Here is a 13,981-nt window from a genome sequence, read left to right on the forward strand (position 1 = left end):
CAATGCCTGTATTTTCAAAAAAAAATTAATTATTATAGTGAAATGAAAATCAATGCTAAAATATTTGTATTTATTTTATTTATGTTTCAAGTTTTTTTTGGATTAATTTTACGCTTAGCTTATCTAATAATGGTAGAATAATATAGGTAATATCAATATGTATTAAACTGTGCAATATTATGAATAGTTTATATACTTATATATCATTGCCGTTGTTTGCATCACATAGTGGTCGTTTACAGTTATTAAAGGATGGAATCCAGTATTTTCTAGAAGATAATTAAAGCCCAATTTATATTTATTCACAAAACATATTAAATCTATCATTTGACTTCTGGATGAAAGAGAACCAAAAAATGAAAGTAATTCTAACATTATCCTTAAAAAAATAATTTTGGATATTGATTTTCATAAATTTATTTTGGACTTTATCCCTAATAACATCAGTAGAGACTAGGAACAAGATTATGTTGAATTGTAATAAAACCAAAATATCTATGAACAGCCTTTCAATTCACCTTTTTATGACAAAATACCAATAATACACCATATAAGATAGAAATGAACTAAAATCATGATATTAATCACAATATAATCTCTTAAAATATTAAATTCTATATGTAATTTATTTAGCAAGAAGTTAATACAAAGATGTATGGTCCCAATTGATACTGGGGGGAAAAAAATACATTGAATTTGAATACCACTAAAAATATTTTTTTACATATCATGTAACAAATAGGGAAAGAAAAAGGAAATTTGTAATATAGTGGCTTCTGGGAAATTAGACAAATAATACTAGAGTGAAAAGTTTAATTCTGTTCAAATTATTAAATTTTAAAAGAAATAATATTGTTTTTTTCAATTCTACAGCCAACTTAACTCAACCTAATCATCCAACATTTTATTTCAGTTCCTATTCGCCTCATTTTCCAGAACCTACTACTTTACATATTAATCCAGAAAATTTTTGTGTAACCACAAAATACAATGTAATCCAATGAAATTCACAAAAAAAATTAATTGTTGTTTAATGCTCTATTCCCACATTGGTAATTATATGAGCTCATGAATTATTTGCATGTTTTCATTGTTAATGGCACAGCCAGGTAAACAGTACTATAGTCGCTTCAGGTTTGTATTATTTAGGATTGATTGTATTCAGTAAGTGTAACGGCCTTTGTGAACTTACCATTCAGTTGGTTCAAAAAGACCTTTAACTGCAAATACTTGCGCCTCATCAGGCCAGTATTATAGATATTGCATGAGATTCAAAATACAGGGGTAGGTCCAGAAGGGGCGATAATGAAAAAATGTTAAAAAAAATACCAATAAAATATACAATACGTGAATTGCCAGTTTCTTTTAAGACATTCACAAGCAAAATGATTTTCAGCTTGATTAATATATTCCCCTTCTATAAAAAAAACACACTATTTAATACTTTTAGGCCCAGTCACAATCAACATAGTATTAACACACTGACACTTAAAGAGATAAGCACTTTCACAACACAAAACTCACACAGCAGTCTGGCTACAATGAACATAAACCTAACCACATTCCTTTCATTTTGGTTGTTTCAGCTTTCAAAAAATTAATGCTGCTGTAGTTGATAGTGTGTAATTATAAGGAAAAAAAATTAGGATTGAGAGAATAAAATCCAAAATAGCACAGGAATTGCAAATTAAATTCTGAAATAAAATTTTTCTCCTTCTGAAATCTGACTGTGATGTTAACAGCTCAACTCCAGCTTCCAAACATAACAAAAGAAAATAACATTCGGCACAATTTATTCAACAAACACATTTTCTTATTTATCAAATAGGTTATTAAAATTATTATGTAGAAGGACGTTCAGACCTTCCAAAAACATATCACGGTGTTAGCAATAGCACAGTATCTAAGCCAAAGTTAAACCTACAGGAAACTCTACTTAATGCTAACGCTGCTTTGGTGTAAAGGCTCATTGCAATGCGGTCAGATTGAATTACATGGAGTTCAACCGTTACGTATAACACTGTTTCGTGCTTCTGAAAAGCGTTGATTGAGGCAGGGCAGAAAATTTCTCGGTTACAAAGTCGAGAGAAGTTTTCGACGTGACGTCTAATAAATCGATGAACGCCGGCTGCACGCACGAAAAAAAGTGTCCCGTTACGCACATTGTACGCTCGCGCCGCATCTATCTCTCTTCCACTCGATTGGAACAACCATTGATTTGACTTTCTCGAGGCACACTAAACTTGAAACACTCCCATTCGTTTCCTACTTTTCCTATCATCGTCCTATCCTCAATAGAATATAACACAGATTGGAAGAAGTTAAATAGCAAACGTGTATAAAAGTTATAGTTAAAATAATCTGTTCGTTAAAGCAATAAACATATTTTGAATTAATGAGCGCAAATAAAAATAAAATTTATCAATTAAATTGTAGATTTCATTTCAACTCCTTCTTTGCATCCATAACAAAATAGTGAGAATTCAATAAAAAATTATTAAATTTTATTCATAAAAGTATGCGATCATTTCATCAATGTTTTTTTGTTATGACGTTGTCACGTCGAACTATCGTCCGTTAACAGACTTTACAGACAACCAAGAGTGTCGAGAGTGCGCTGCAGGAGAGACAAGACACCCGGCGACGGACCTTGAGGTCGCGCAGAGACGAGGGGTTGGCCTCCGACATCAGCAGCACCTGGATGGCCTCCACCGCCTCCTCCCCCTCGGGCCGGGGGGCCGTCACCTCGTCAGCCACCTCCTTGGCCGCCTCCTCCAGCTGCGACCGGCAACACACACATTACACTCGCCACTGCAAGGCGTCGGGGGAAAAAAAACCAAACAACCTAGTGTTTACTATGGTATTTCTTCACAGAGTAGCCTGGCCATATGGCCGTAGTTGTGCGTCACTGTCTATCGTCTGCGAAATATAACAAATTTTCGTTAACCTTCCCACATACATACTCTATTGAGGACCCTCTTAAAGTAAGAACAACTTTTCAGCAAGTTTCTCCCAGAATTGACTTACAGGATTTGCCCTTTTTCAAGCACAAGATCATTGATATTCAAACTCGCAATTTTCTTTCACTTTTGATTGCGTGTTCGTTTTTTTCCGCAGCCGCGTGTAATCGAGCCTTTGCAAAGTTCTCTAACTGTAATCTGAGATCTTCTTCAGACAAACCAGAGTTTATTATGTTTAAACCAGGTGTTTTTTTACTACATTAGTTAGGTATTTTGGTTCCGAGAACGTTCTAACAAGAGCTATGCAACATCCCGCTTTCCCGCCGCTCCTATTGAACCAGAACAGTTGTAACATCGAAGAACTGGAGTCCGGAAAATCTGCGCATCTGACTGGGACTCGGCTGCAGAATGGGTATTTCCCCACTCGAGGAGGATACTCCGTAGAATGGGTGTTACCCGTAGAATGGGCGTTACCCACAGAATGGGGATTTACACTCCAGTCGGGGATTTCCCACACAGAATAGGAATTAACTATTTAATTTTTTTTAGTTTGGAATAGTATTGAACTGATTTACAACTTATTCAGATGATTTAAATGATAAGGTCTTGATTAGTATATAATTTTTTTGTTCCTGTGAATCACGAGAAACATTAATCACTAAACTTTTGGTTGTATTAAGTGAAATAAGAAATTTCATTAAAAAAGTTAAGATATTCTATTTAAAATTAAATTATTTAAAAAACCACGAGCTTGGTTTAAACCTTTTTTAAATCATTGTCGTTTAAATCAACCAACCCGGTCACTAGGGGGCTGTGAGTATTCCACAACTATTTCATATTCCAGAATAATTTGATATCCAATTCGACATTTCAAAACAAATTATTTTTTCCACTATTTGTTACCAATAGAGATATGTATTAAGAAATCCTAAACAAAAATCTGTAATTTCCACCACCAAAAGTAAACAATATGAAAGCAAACAGCAGGAAAAGAGGTTCTATACTCCCTTCCTCCCTCCTCATCCGAAATGAAACTCTGCATACGCTCCTGCAAATAGATACAGCAAGTAGGGCTCATTCACAAAAGTTTCTTTTAATGAGAATAGGGGTGTAACATCTAAGAACCCAATAGGCTGTGCAAAGCTTTGACTAAGCAAATTAATCCAAGCTTCAACCAAGCAAATTAAAAAAGCTCTTTTTTATATTTGACGGGGGTCGGCTCAAAAGGCATAACTGCAAATATCAACAAAAGGCTATGCACTCGAATTGGGCTGACTGTACAAAGAAAACCATAGTAAAGCAATTTCAAACTAATATTTATTTTGCTACCATGCCCATGACTATACAATTTCTCATACTCAAAACTAGCATGCTGTGAAATGGATATTTTTCCAATAGGATTTCCCAAAAAGGCATGATATTAATGAAATTTACGTCCCAAATAACGAACATTGCAGGAAAACGTAAATAGATAATGTTCACATTCAAAAACAAATCAAATACATATTACCATTTACGACAGATGGCACAAATGTAAACAAAAGAAATAGTCCGGTAGAACTATAATTATAAATAAAATCACATAAAAACTGTAATAAACAACATAAAATGACCTCTGTATAATGTGACATTACAGTAACTTTAAATTTTTAAATATGTTTCAATTGTATTTCTATAGTTGAGAATAAAAATATGCAAAATTTTATTTTTTACAGACAACTTATTTCACACAGCAAACCCTTGCCTTCAACAAGCTCTGTTGTTGAGATTACAAAATCACAAAATCAAATGAAATTATATACTAGGCCCGCTATCCTACTAGCACGCAACGCTCAGATTTAAAAGTCGTAACTATAGGGCAATAATAAAATAATAAATCTTGGGTAAAATTTAGGGCCTTTATCAAAAATCGCAAAATAACATGAATATATACATTTACTGTTATGAAATTATGTACTAAATTCCCTATCCTGCTAAATGTCTGCCTCTGGGTTAGTCTACAAGGTGTCAATCTCCCCTCAGATTCCCCGGAGTTCAGGGTGCCCTAGACGACTGTTCCCGTTGCGTATATTTGCGCTGTTCTGACATCACTCCTCTCACGCTCGCCTGTCGACAAACTCTCGGCGAGGCGACATTTCCAGCTCTCTAGTGCTGCGCTCGTTCCTTCGCGACCCCGGACGTAGTTTCTTTCGTTGGTATGAAGCAAGGACGAGTAGATCAGGACACTGTCTGCACTCCTACTAGTTCTCCCGGCAACTTCACTCACCACCTCGCGGAACCTTATCTGTCGGGTCCGGACGGTACAGTAATTTTCAGTTAGCCCGAGCCATGTCTCGAACTGTAACAAAGACCACTCCCTCCGGGCTAGCTCCCGTAACTACCACATGTCTCCACCCCGCCACACCAGGCGTCTCTACGATCGCCCGATGATGACCTGCCTGCCTTCTGACCGCCCTCCACACTGCACTTTTTGCCTGGCCTCTGCCAGAGAGCGCATTCGCCGTAGCATCCAGCCGCCATGCGCACCCAGGGCCGCAACTAGTCTCTGGCACCTGGGGCATGAATGGATTCATGCGCCCCCCCCCCCCCTCTTTTTTTGCACATACCACACCAATAAAGTGGGGGTTCCGGGGGCCCTCCCACAGAAAAATGGTGCTATTTAAGCATTTTCCATACCTAAATGCAGAGCTGCCAACCATTACGGATTTTCCGTAATTATTACGGATTTTAACCCCGAATTACGGAATTACGGAACATCGCTAGTTTATTACGGAAACGAGGCTTTGTGCTGCATGGTAACGGAAAAATTTACGTTTCTGCTGTGCGTGTTTCGTGAACGCTGTTTGAATACTTCGCTTGGTTGCTCAAATAACGGAACTAGTAAGTGTGCGCATGTTCGATGTACTGTCGAAATAAGTAAATTAATTCTCGTGTTTTCAAATAATAATGGGATGGTATTACGTCCGTTGTACGATACAACTAGTACATATCCTCGGACTTATCGTTTGAAGGCTACTTACATCACGATAATTTTTGTACGGTACTTTGGCTAACCTGTGTTGTATTAATTTGTTTCTTGAAAGCCATTTTTTTCATCATAGTGTTTTTGTCCGGTTTTTGTCGTGTCTACAGACGTGAAAATTTTTTTATTTTTTTCGATAGTGTTGTGTTCTTCAGTGCCGGTTGTAGAAATGAAGCGTGTGACAGAATAATGTGCATCTGTGGGAAAAAACACGCAAGACTTCAGAACTTTCCACTTAAATATTCAAAAGAATGGCCATGATTGTCGTTTTCAAATGTTTGGAACGCCACGGTTTTGTAATGTATGCGCGTGTGACTTTTCGATTGCACATGGTGAAAGGGATGACTGTAGACGGCATATTGAATCAAAGAAACATGCAGAACATTTTAAAGCCGTGACTAGCAATAAATCTATATCTTCGTTTTTTCGCTACATCTGAAGAAACGAAAGTAACGAACGCAGTTATTGTTTACAAGTCCTTGTGTTTGTCTTGTTTGTTTACATGACATTTCTTATCGAACCAGGATAAAAGAAGCAAATAAAAAGACAGTTGTTTTAAAGTTTAACTTTGAATACATTGAATTGAAGATTCAAAATATCCAGTAAAATTATTAATATTTCTTACATATTCAGATGATTGTATTGTTCAAATAGATTTTTTTATGTATTAATTTGCATTGTATTCATATTTTTCTTTTTCTTTTGCATATTATTGTCGTTGTTTTATCTTGTGAGTGTGTTATAATGCCCCAGGAAAAATTTATCGTGCATGATTGACGCGTACTTTTTTCATATACCTAATTGCCATTACTGATGGGTGTGATTTGAGGTTGGCAGCTCTGTAAATGTAACAGTTTCTGTACTACTGAAACTTCCATATATGAACCCACTATGTCCATAAAGTAGTCCGTATAATCACTAGACTTGTTCATTAAAATGTTGTCATAAATGTTTTTTAAAGATTCAAATTCAACTTGCGAGACTGCAGCAAAGATTTTGATCATATAATCATAGCAAATAGAGGATGCTCTTCCTCACAACCAGTGGTACCACCCTCTCTGACAAAATTGTACTGTATTCATATAGAGGAAGCATTAAAACTTTCTAACTTCTCCCTTTACAATTTTTTATGTTAATAATGAACTTAACATTTTTCTCAGAGTATTTTAAATTAAATATGTTAAGACGTTATACTGTAAATCCGATTAGACATTCCTGGCATGCAAGTTTAAAAACTTTTTACCAGTTACCAGTTTTAGTAGGAATTACAATGCAGGCGATTTCGGCGCCCCCACAGCTTTGCGCCCGGGGCGTATGACCCGCTTGCCCCCCCCCCCCCCCCCCCACCCCCCCTAGTTTCGGCCCTGTGCGCACCCCCTAATTTCAAGAGTCCAGCACAGTGTTCAAAACAGAAGGTATTCCGTTTCAATACTTGATAATACTGGTTTACGTGTCCCCAAACTTGTGTATTGTTATAATCCTTGTGTATCCTGTACAAGAACATCGACCTAATAATTTACAGATTAGTCACAAACTTCAAATAAACAAAACATGCAATTCAGTTATGTAGCCTATCAATCCTGCTTTACTGACATTCATTACTCCGTTTCTCTTTTACTCTGTGGTTACTTTTTGGTTGTAATCTTCAATGTAAATGTTTAGTTGTTATGTGTAAGTTTTTTTTTTGTTGGTATAATTAATGTATTTGTGTATTTTGTCTTATTTGTGTTGTCAGTTTGTACATGTTGTGTCTTTGTACATTTATTGTGCCTGCTCCTCGAGTCTCATGGAAATAAGTGAATAAATAAAGAAACAAGCATGGCGAAAGCGGGAAGGAGCCCCGACGGAACCCACCATCGGCAGGTGCTCCGTGGGCTGCTTGTAGAGCTTCTCGGCCAGGACATCGTTGAAGCTCGCCAGGTCCTCTATGTTGATCTCGATCCAGTACTGCCCCAGGTTGTACTGCCGCTTCAACTCGTCCCTGCACGCAGGGGCACAAACATGTACGAATGCCAGGGGAGCTACCGCTATCATCCTCCTTTCACATTCACGATTTTTCGATCTCAGACAGTGAGAAGTTCCTTTTAGTTTCAGGGTGGGGGGGGGGGGGGGGGGGATAACTGTTAAAGTACACATTATGTTGTTATGAAACTCCCTTCTTATTAGTGTAATCTCTATGCTTTTGTTTTTACTAAAACAATAGTTATGTTTTGTTTCTTGATTTTTCTTTTAAAATAATATGTTGCAGTTAATATAAAATTAACTAAATAAATGCCTTCTTCAATAATAGGTTTGGTTTTATATATTTTAAGAAACAACTTCAACAGTTATCACCCTACCCCCCCCCCCCCCAACCCCAAGGATTTTCACACCCTGGCTGCAAGGACAACCAGTCAGCTCTCATGACACACGCTAGCAGTTGGAACAACACACTCCATGGTGGACTGCTACAAAACCCAGATGAAGCTTGCTTGCACATTCCAACGTTTTGCTGATACCGGAACAAACGATGAAGTGCAAACCAAATAAGTTGTTCACAAGATATTGAAAATTGCAACTAAACTGAATGTTAACAAAACTTGAAACACAAATTACACTAAAACTGTATTAAAATCCGAGACTAACTTAATGAACGGTATCAACCGGACAAAGCAATTTCTTCCAAACAACTACAGCATTCTGAGAACGACAATTGTTGAACCGTTGATTTTCATGAAATTTGGTAGGTAGCTAGGTATGGCCAATGGAATTTTTAAGTTCGTGTATGAACCAAAACAGTTGAAGGTTATTTGATATATTTAGTAAAAATTATATACAATAACTTTTGAAATCAGATGTATTACTTTTAAGCTCTGGCTTGGAATCAAAAGATATGATACTACATGCCTCAAAGCAACTAAAAAAAATATCAAAATTTTAATGTAAATTAATTTTATTTACGGATTGGAATCCTCCAAACAGGATATTGTCCCTAGAGATAATTATAAAAGAGTAGATACTACTAAGTTTAGCCATTACATAAGGTAACTTTGCAAGGTCTCAGTTAGGGGTGAAATACCAATTATTTAAGAATGTAGTTAGGAACAAAGTAATCACACAGTAAGTGTGGTGCAGAGCAAACACACCACTCAGTAATTTGATAGCTAATAAAATAGGACACAATGAAAGTTCACAACTGTAACAAATATGATGATTAAAAAAACTACAAACAGAATTACAGTTGTCTCACTATACTTTATTCATCATTCTCCCCCGCCACTTTTATGTCATCGAGCGCCCCACCGAGCACCACACTCTTCAATTTCCATTACTCTCTCTCATTCACTTAAAAACCAAAATACAGAAACACCTAAATTTATAAAAATTAAATTGAGCTAAAAATAATATTAAATATTTTCTCCAACTAGCGGTGGAACTGTAAACGATGGTTCTGCGATGCATGAAGTTAGGAATCATCCCAGCTGTGATCGCCGCGAACAACACGGAGAAACAGAAACCTGAATGAGTCCAGTGTTGTTTTGATTTGATATGTTACGCTCGCAACTGGGCTTTCACCCGGGTGCAAGGAGTCCTCCCCTTTCGCTCACCACTTCCCCCCCCTCCCCCACAGGAACCCAGATCACAATAATCTCTCGCCCCCAGTTTTCCTTCCTCCAGGGCCATTCCACTCCCTCCCTGTCTCCACCAAGAGAGCGTGCCTCCCTCTTTACCTTCGCCACCATTCCCTCTGGAGCTTCCACCCGTGATCTGCCCCCCCCCCCCCCTCCTTTTTGACCACCCCCGTGCACCCCCCCTCCCCCTTTACCAACTTACACAATTAAAAAACCTTCCATACATGGTTAAATCAGGAACATCTCTAGTATATGGAAAGCATATATTCCTATTTATCGTTGGTAAACAATGAATGATGGCGGCAGCGAAAAGCACAGGTATTGTAATGTGAGAGATGAAATTTTAATTTTTTTCACAAACTAGTAGGAATTACGAAACCATTCCTTGGAAATAAATTTAGGGACGTATGTTGTGTGTGAAAACCATGTTTTCAATTTTTTTTTTTCAGTTCTAAGAAGCCGCGACATCCGATAATTACTTTCACCACTTTCCATTCTTTTCCTACGCCTGAATACCTTTGTCGGGTTCTCCCTCATGCTTCTAGTGTTCCCTCTCTCTGCCATATCAACACTTCCCCCACTCCCCCTTAATTTACATAATACATCATAACTAACCTCTCTTATCGTCTTATGTCCCTAATATTCTCCCCCACGGTAGGGGAGTAATACTGCTGTCCTCGTTACTCCCACCCCTCAGCATCCCCTTCACGGCATACACAAAGCCTGACTGAATGCCAGTCTCCGCTACTTTGCATACCTGTATTTGTAATTGAAATTTCCTTCATGAAACTGCTTGAGAAATTCTTTGAACTTCCTCTTCACGCCTTGCAAGTTTAAATGTATGTCACTTTGTTGGTCATCTCCTCCAAAATTATCAGAAAAGAATACACCCGGATCGTCAAAACCCTCCATTTCACGCGCCTAATTGACGTACTAGCTTTTGGCGGGAGAAATATCACCCCGTCAGAAAAGACGATACTGCCAATAATTGAAAGTAATAAAGAAAAACAAAATTTCTATCCTACCCTCAATTTCTATAAAAAATAGTATGATAAAAAATAAATTGTTTTAATTACTGTTTTTAAATTAAAATAATTAATTAAAATATATCAAATAAATCATTTTAAAACATACACTAAAATAAAATCATGAATTTAAATATATCAAACAAATAATTTTAAAACATACATTTTGACACGGTAATACCGTGGGCAATTAGCAGAGCCTGGATTCCAGTACCATCCATCGTTGTAGGAGAGGATCCTTCGATTTCACACCCGGCTACCAACAACGCTGTGTCTTAAAGATGTATCTTTAAAACTATAAACAGCAAGACGAATAGCGTTATATATTTCAGTGCAATTTAAATAGGTATTCTTTTACAGCCACGGCATCTCAAATTTAAATTAGTGATATTATCGAAACAATTTCCGCTCCTGTGGAATAGAAGTCATGTACTTGTAACCAATGCGACCAATCAGCGGGGTCAGACCTAGTCTTGCGGGGCTTCTACTATTGACTTGTCATAACTGAATAATAAACACCATAGTTGATAACATTTTGTTTTAACATATTTCCTTAATTTTGGATAGCACATCTCGCCGTGTGCTTTTTGAGCATAGGGCCTAACAACATAGGGCACATAGGCAGCATGTTCTTTCAAGTAATTTACCAGGATGGATGCGTACCGGCCTCAATGTTTCGGACCAGGAGCAAGTACCATCGTAAATATACAAATTACAGGTTTCTAAATGAGTGTGTGGAGTACTGTTCAATTGTACTTTTTCAGAACATGTACGTTCTGCATTGAAGTTGGGCATGACTACTACCTGACATGTAAGTGCTGTTTAACCTCTATTTGTTATTCTGTTCTGAGAGTGTCCACGAAGTGTATCCTAGCTAATGGCATACTCACAAGCCTGCAACATATAGGTCAGTTAGGTTTCAGGTTAGGCTGTATAGCATCGTTTATCCATGTGGGTGACAGCCCTATGTAAGCCCAATGGGCCAAATAGTCAATCACTTAGATTCTAGTGGAAAGAAATTTGGCGCTGGGCAATAACTTATTCTAACCACGACACTACCGAGAGATGTCTGCAAAGTCTCTGCACTTTACAAGACATCGACCTGCTTTAAACTGACGTCGTACCGACCATGGCTTTTAAGCCCGTGCTCCGCACCGCCAGTACCGTATCCCATTTTCGGAGCGCGCCCCTTGCCCAGCCGGATTGAGTCAGGCGAGCGCCTCGGGCGTGACCCCAATAGACAACAAACCAAATTAACAGTCACCGCGGCCACTGGCCTTAATTAAAATGCCCGTGAATGTCGGAATAGGAGAAGTCCCTCTAAAACAATTCACAGTGGGACAACATGGTAGTAAATTTACAGTCGCCAACTTGATGTCACATTTTAAATAATTAAATACATTAAAACTATTGTTAAGCCTTAAGCACCCAATTACCAGGTGCTACATTTTAATTGGGCACCTGGAACATGTTTTAACTGGTAATATAGTAAATTAAATTAATATAAGTTTTTTGACGCCGACTCACAAAGAAGAGAAAGTTTCTCTTCCTTGCGAGGCGGCCATGTCCGGCAGTCTCGAACCACTCCGCGCCGGGAACAGACGTGTGTCCGTGGGCAGCATCCAAGTTTCTTTCATTTTATTACTTTTTATTCTATACTAAATCTTTAAATTTAAACCTCATTAATTCATAGCTGCCCACGTCGACTCGGCGCGTATTTTACGGAACCGGGCCTATCCCGACCGTCTTCACCGTGGTACCATGCTGCAGATCGTATCACTCACGTAAGTGTTTCGCCTAATTTAGGAGCCCGCTCATAGAGCCCCCCCTGCACCCGTTAATGTTCGGCGCTTGCCGTCTCCAGCGAGCATCGACCCGCGTCCCGCGAGACTGCTACGGTAACCATTAGTGTCGCGTAGTGTTATGTTTTTTCTGTGTTAATTGTATAACGGCTAGACGTCGCCAAGTGTTGGTGATAGTGTTTTGTAGCGGGACTAGATTAAAGGTAATTCTCACCAACTCGTGTATACTAATTTTCCGGAGTCTCCCGTCCTCCACACGGCCGAGCGGCCTTCACAATCAAGGGAGAGCCATTCAGGGTAGATTCAAGCCGTGTACCTGGCGGGGCACGCGGGGGCAGAGTACCCACGACCCAACACCAACGGCCTAGCAGCCCGCTAGCCTGGCGCCCCTCCGGACAACAAGAGCACCGCGACGCCCGTAGCGCCCGTCAGGTACCCCCCGGGCCTTTCACATAGGTCGGGTGACGGCAAAACTATAGACTAAAAAAAATCATTAAAGTGATATAAAGGTTTCTAAATACTTTAAAACATGAAACTGTAAGAATTTTCGTAAATATATATGTTTTCGTGGTACTTATTTCCACAAGAAATTAAGTTGAAACTTGCATTACAGATGTTGTGGTTAAAGTATGGTAGCAAAGGTTATTAGCAAGCAAGGGCGTCGCCAGCCGATTGCCTAGTGGGGGATGGGGGGGTTTGTGGGAAAAGTATGTATTTTTTTTGCATTTGGCTACATTTTTTTGAATCTCTGTGGCTCTACCGGGGGGGGGGGGGGGGCTGCCCCCTACCCCCTCCTGGCGACGCCCTTATTAGCAAGAAGGATATGACAACAGTTTTGTTGGAAGCTTTTAGTGGCACCTGCACGAAATTTTTTACAATGTAAAAATTGTGTGAACAGTCAGTTCGATTAGGTCAGTGTTATAATTTACAAAAATATTCAATATTATAATCGCCGATTCATAGGTTATATTTACTTAAAAATTATAATTAACTTTGACGTCGTACCAACCAGAGACCATTAAGCCCGGCCTCGACCCGCCAGTATTGGCTCCCGCTGGTGGAACGCACCCCTCGCAAACACAATCCAGGTCAAACGCGGAGTAGATACGCAAGTACTACCAGTGTATAAATTTTGTCACGGAACTGCACCTGATGCAAACAACCGATAATAATTCACGGAGTAAGCTCATCAAGCCATCCCCTTAAATTAACACGTGATAAGAAATGTGTGTCGTAGAGCACGAGTGTTAGACCCCTCCGGGCATAGTGTTTAATGAACGCCCTTAATTCTCATCGTGGCCTAGAGCCTTAATTTAAGTAAGAAACAAGGTGCTGAAGCAATATCCCGAACAAACACACAAACATAAACATAACCAGTGGTTTTTACGAACTAGTTAGTAGTCTTTAAGTTGACTCATTATTTAAATAATATTTGTTCAATTTCTTAAACTAAAGCTTCAATCAATATTTCATAATACATCATATGTCAGCATTAATATTCAAACAAGGGTCATGTGTTCAATTAACAAGTAAGTTTTCAATTATAAACCAAATAACGGTA

The 13,981-nt window shown here is 38.5% G+C and overlaps 1 protein-coding gene across 1 annotated transcript in view; it reads right to left on the reverse strand.

Annotated features, from left to right (window-relative positions):
- The window catches only part of LOC134535889 (DNA replication licensing factor Mcm5), a 121,064-nt gene extending 110,491 nt beyond the window's left edge, over positions 1-10,573 (reverse strand). Inside the window, exons 1-3 of the mRNA XM_063375236.1 lie at positions 10,351-10,573; positions 7,837-7,963; positions 2,650-2,778 (exon numbers count right to left, since the gene is read on the reverse strand). Of these exons, the coding sequence (XP_063231306.1) occupies positions 2,650-2,778; positions 7,837-7,963; positions 10,351-10,505 (411 nt within the window). The 5' untranslated portion in view covers positions 10,506-10,573. The remainder of the gene's footprint in view (positions 1-2,649; positions 2,779-7,836; positions 7,964-10,350) is intronic.
- Between the last annotated feature and the right edge of the window lie 3,408 nt (positions 10,574-13,981).

The sequence above is a fragment of the Bacillus rossius genome, chromosome 10 (genome assembly GCF_032445375.1).
Source record: "Bacillus rossius redtenbacheri isolate Brsri chromosome 10, Brsri_v3, whole genome shotgun sequence".
Taxonomy (NCBI): Eukaryota; Metazoa; Arthropoda; class Insecta; order Phasmatodea; family Bacillidae; genus Bacillus; species Bacillus rossius.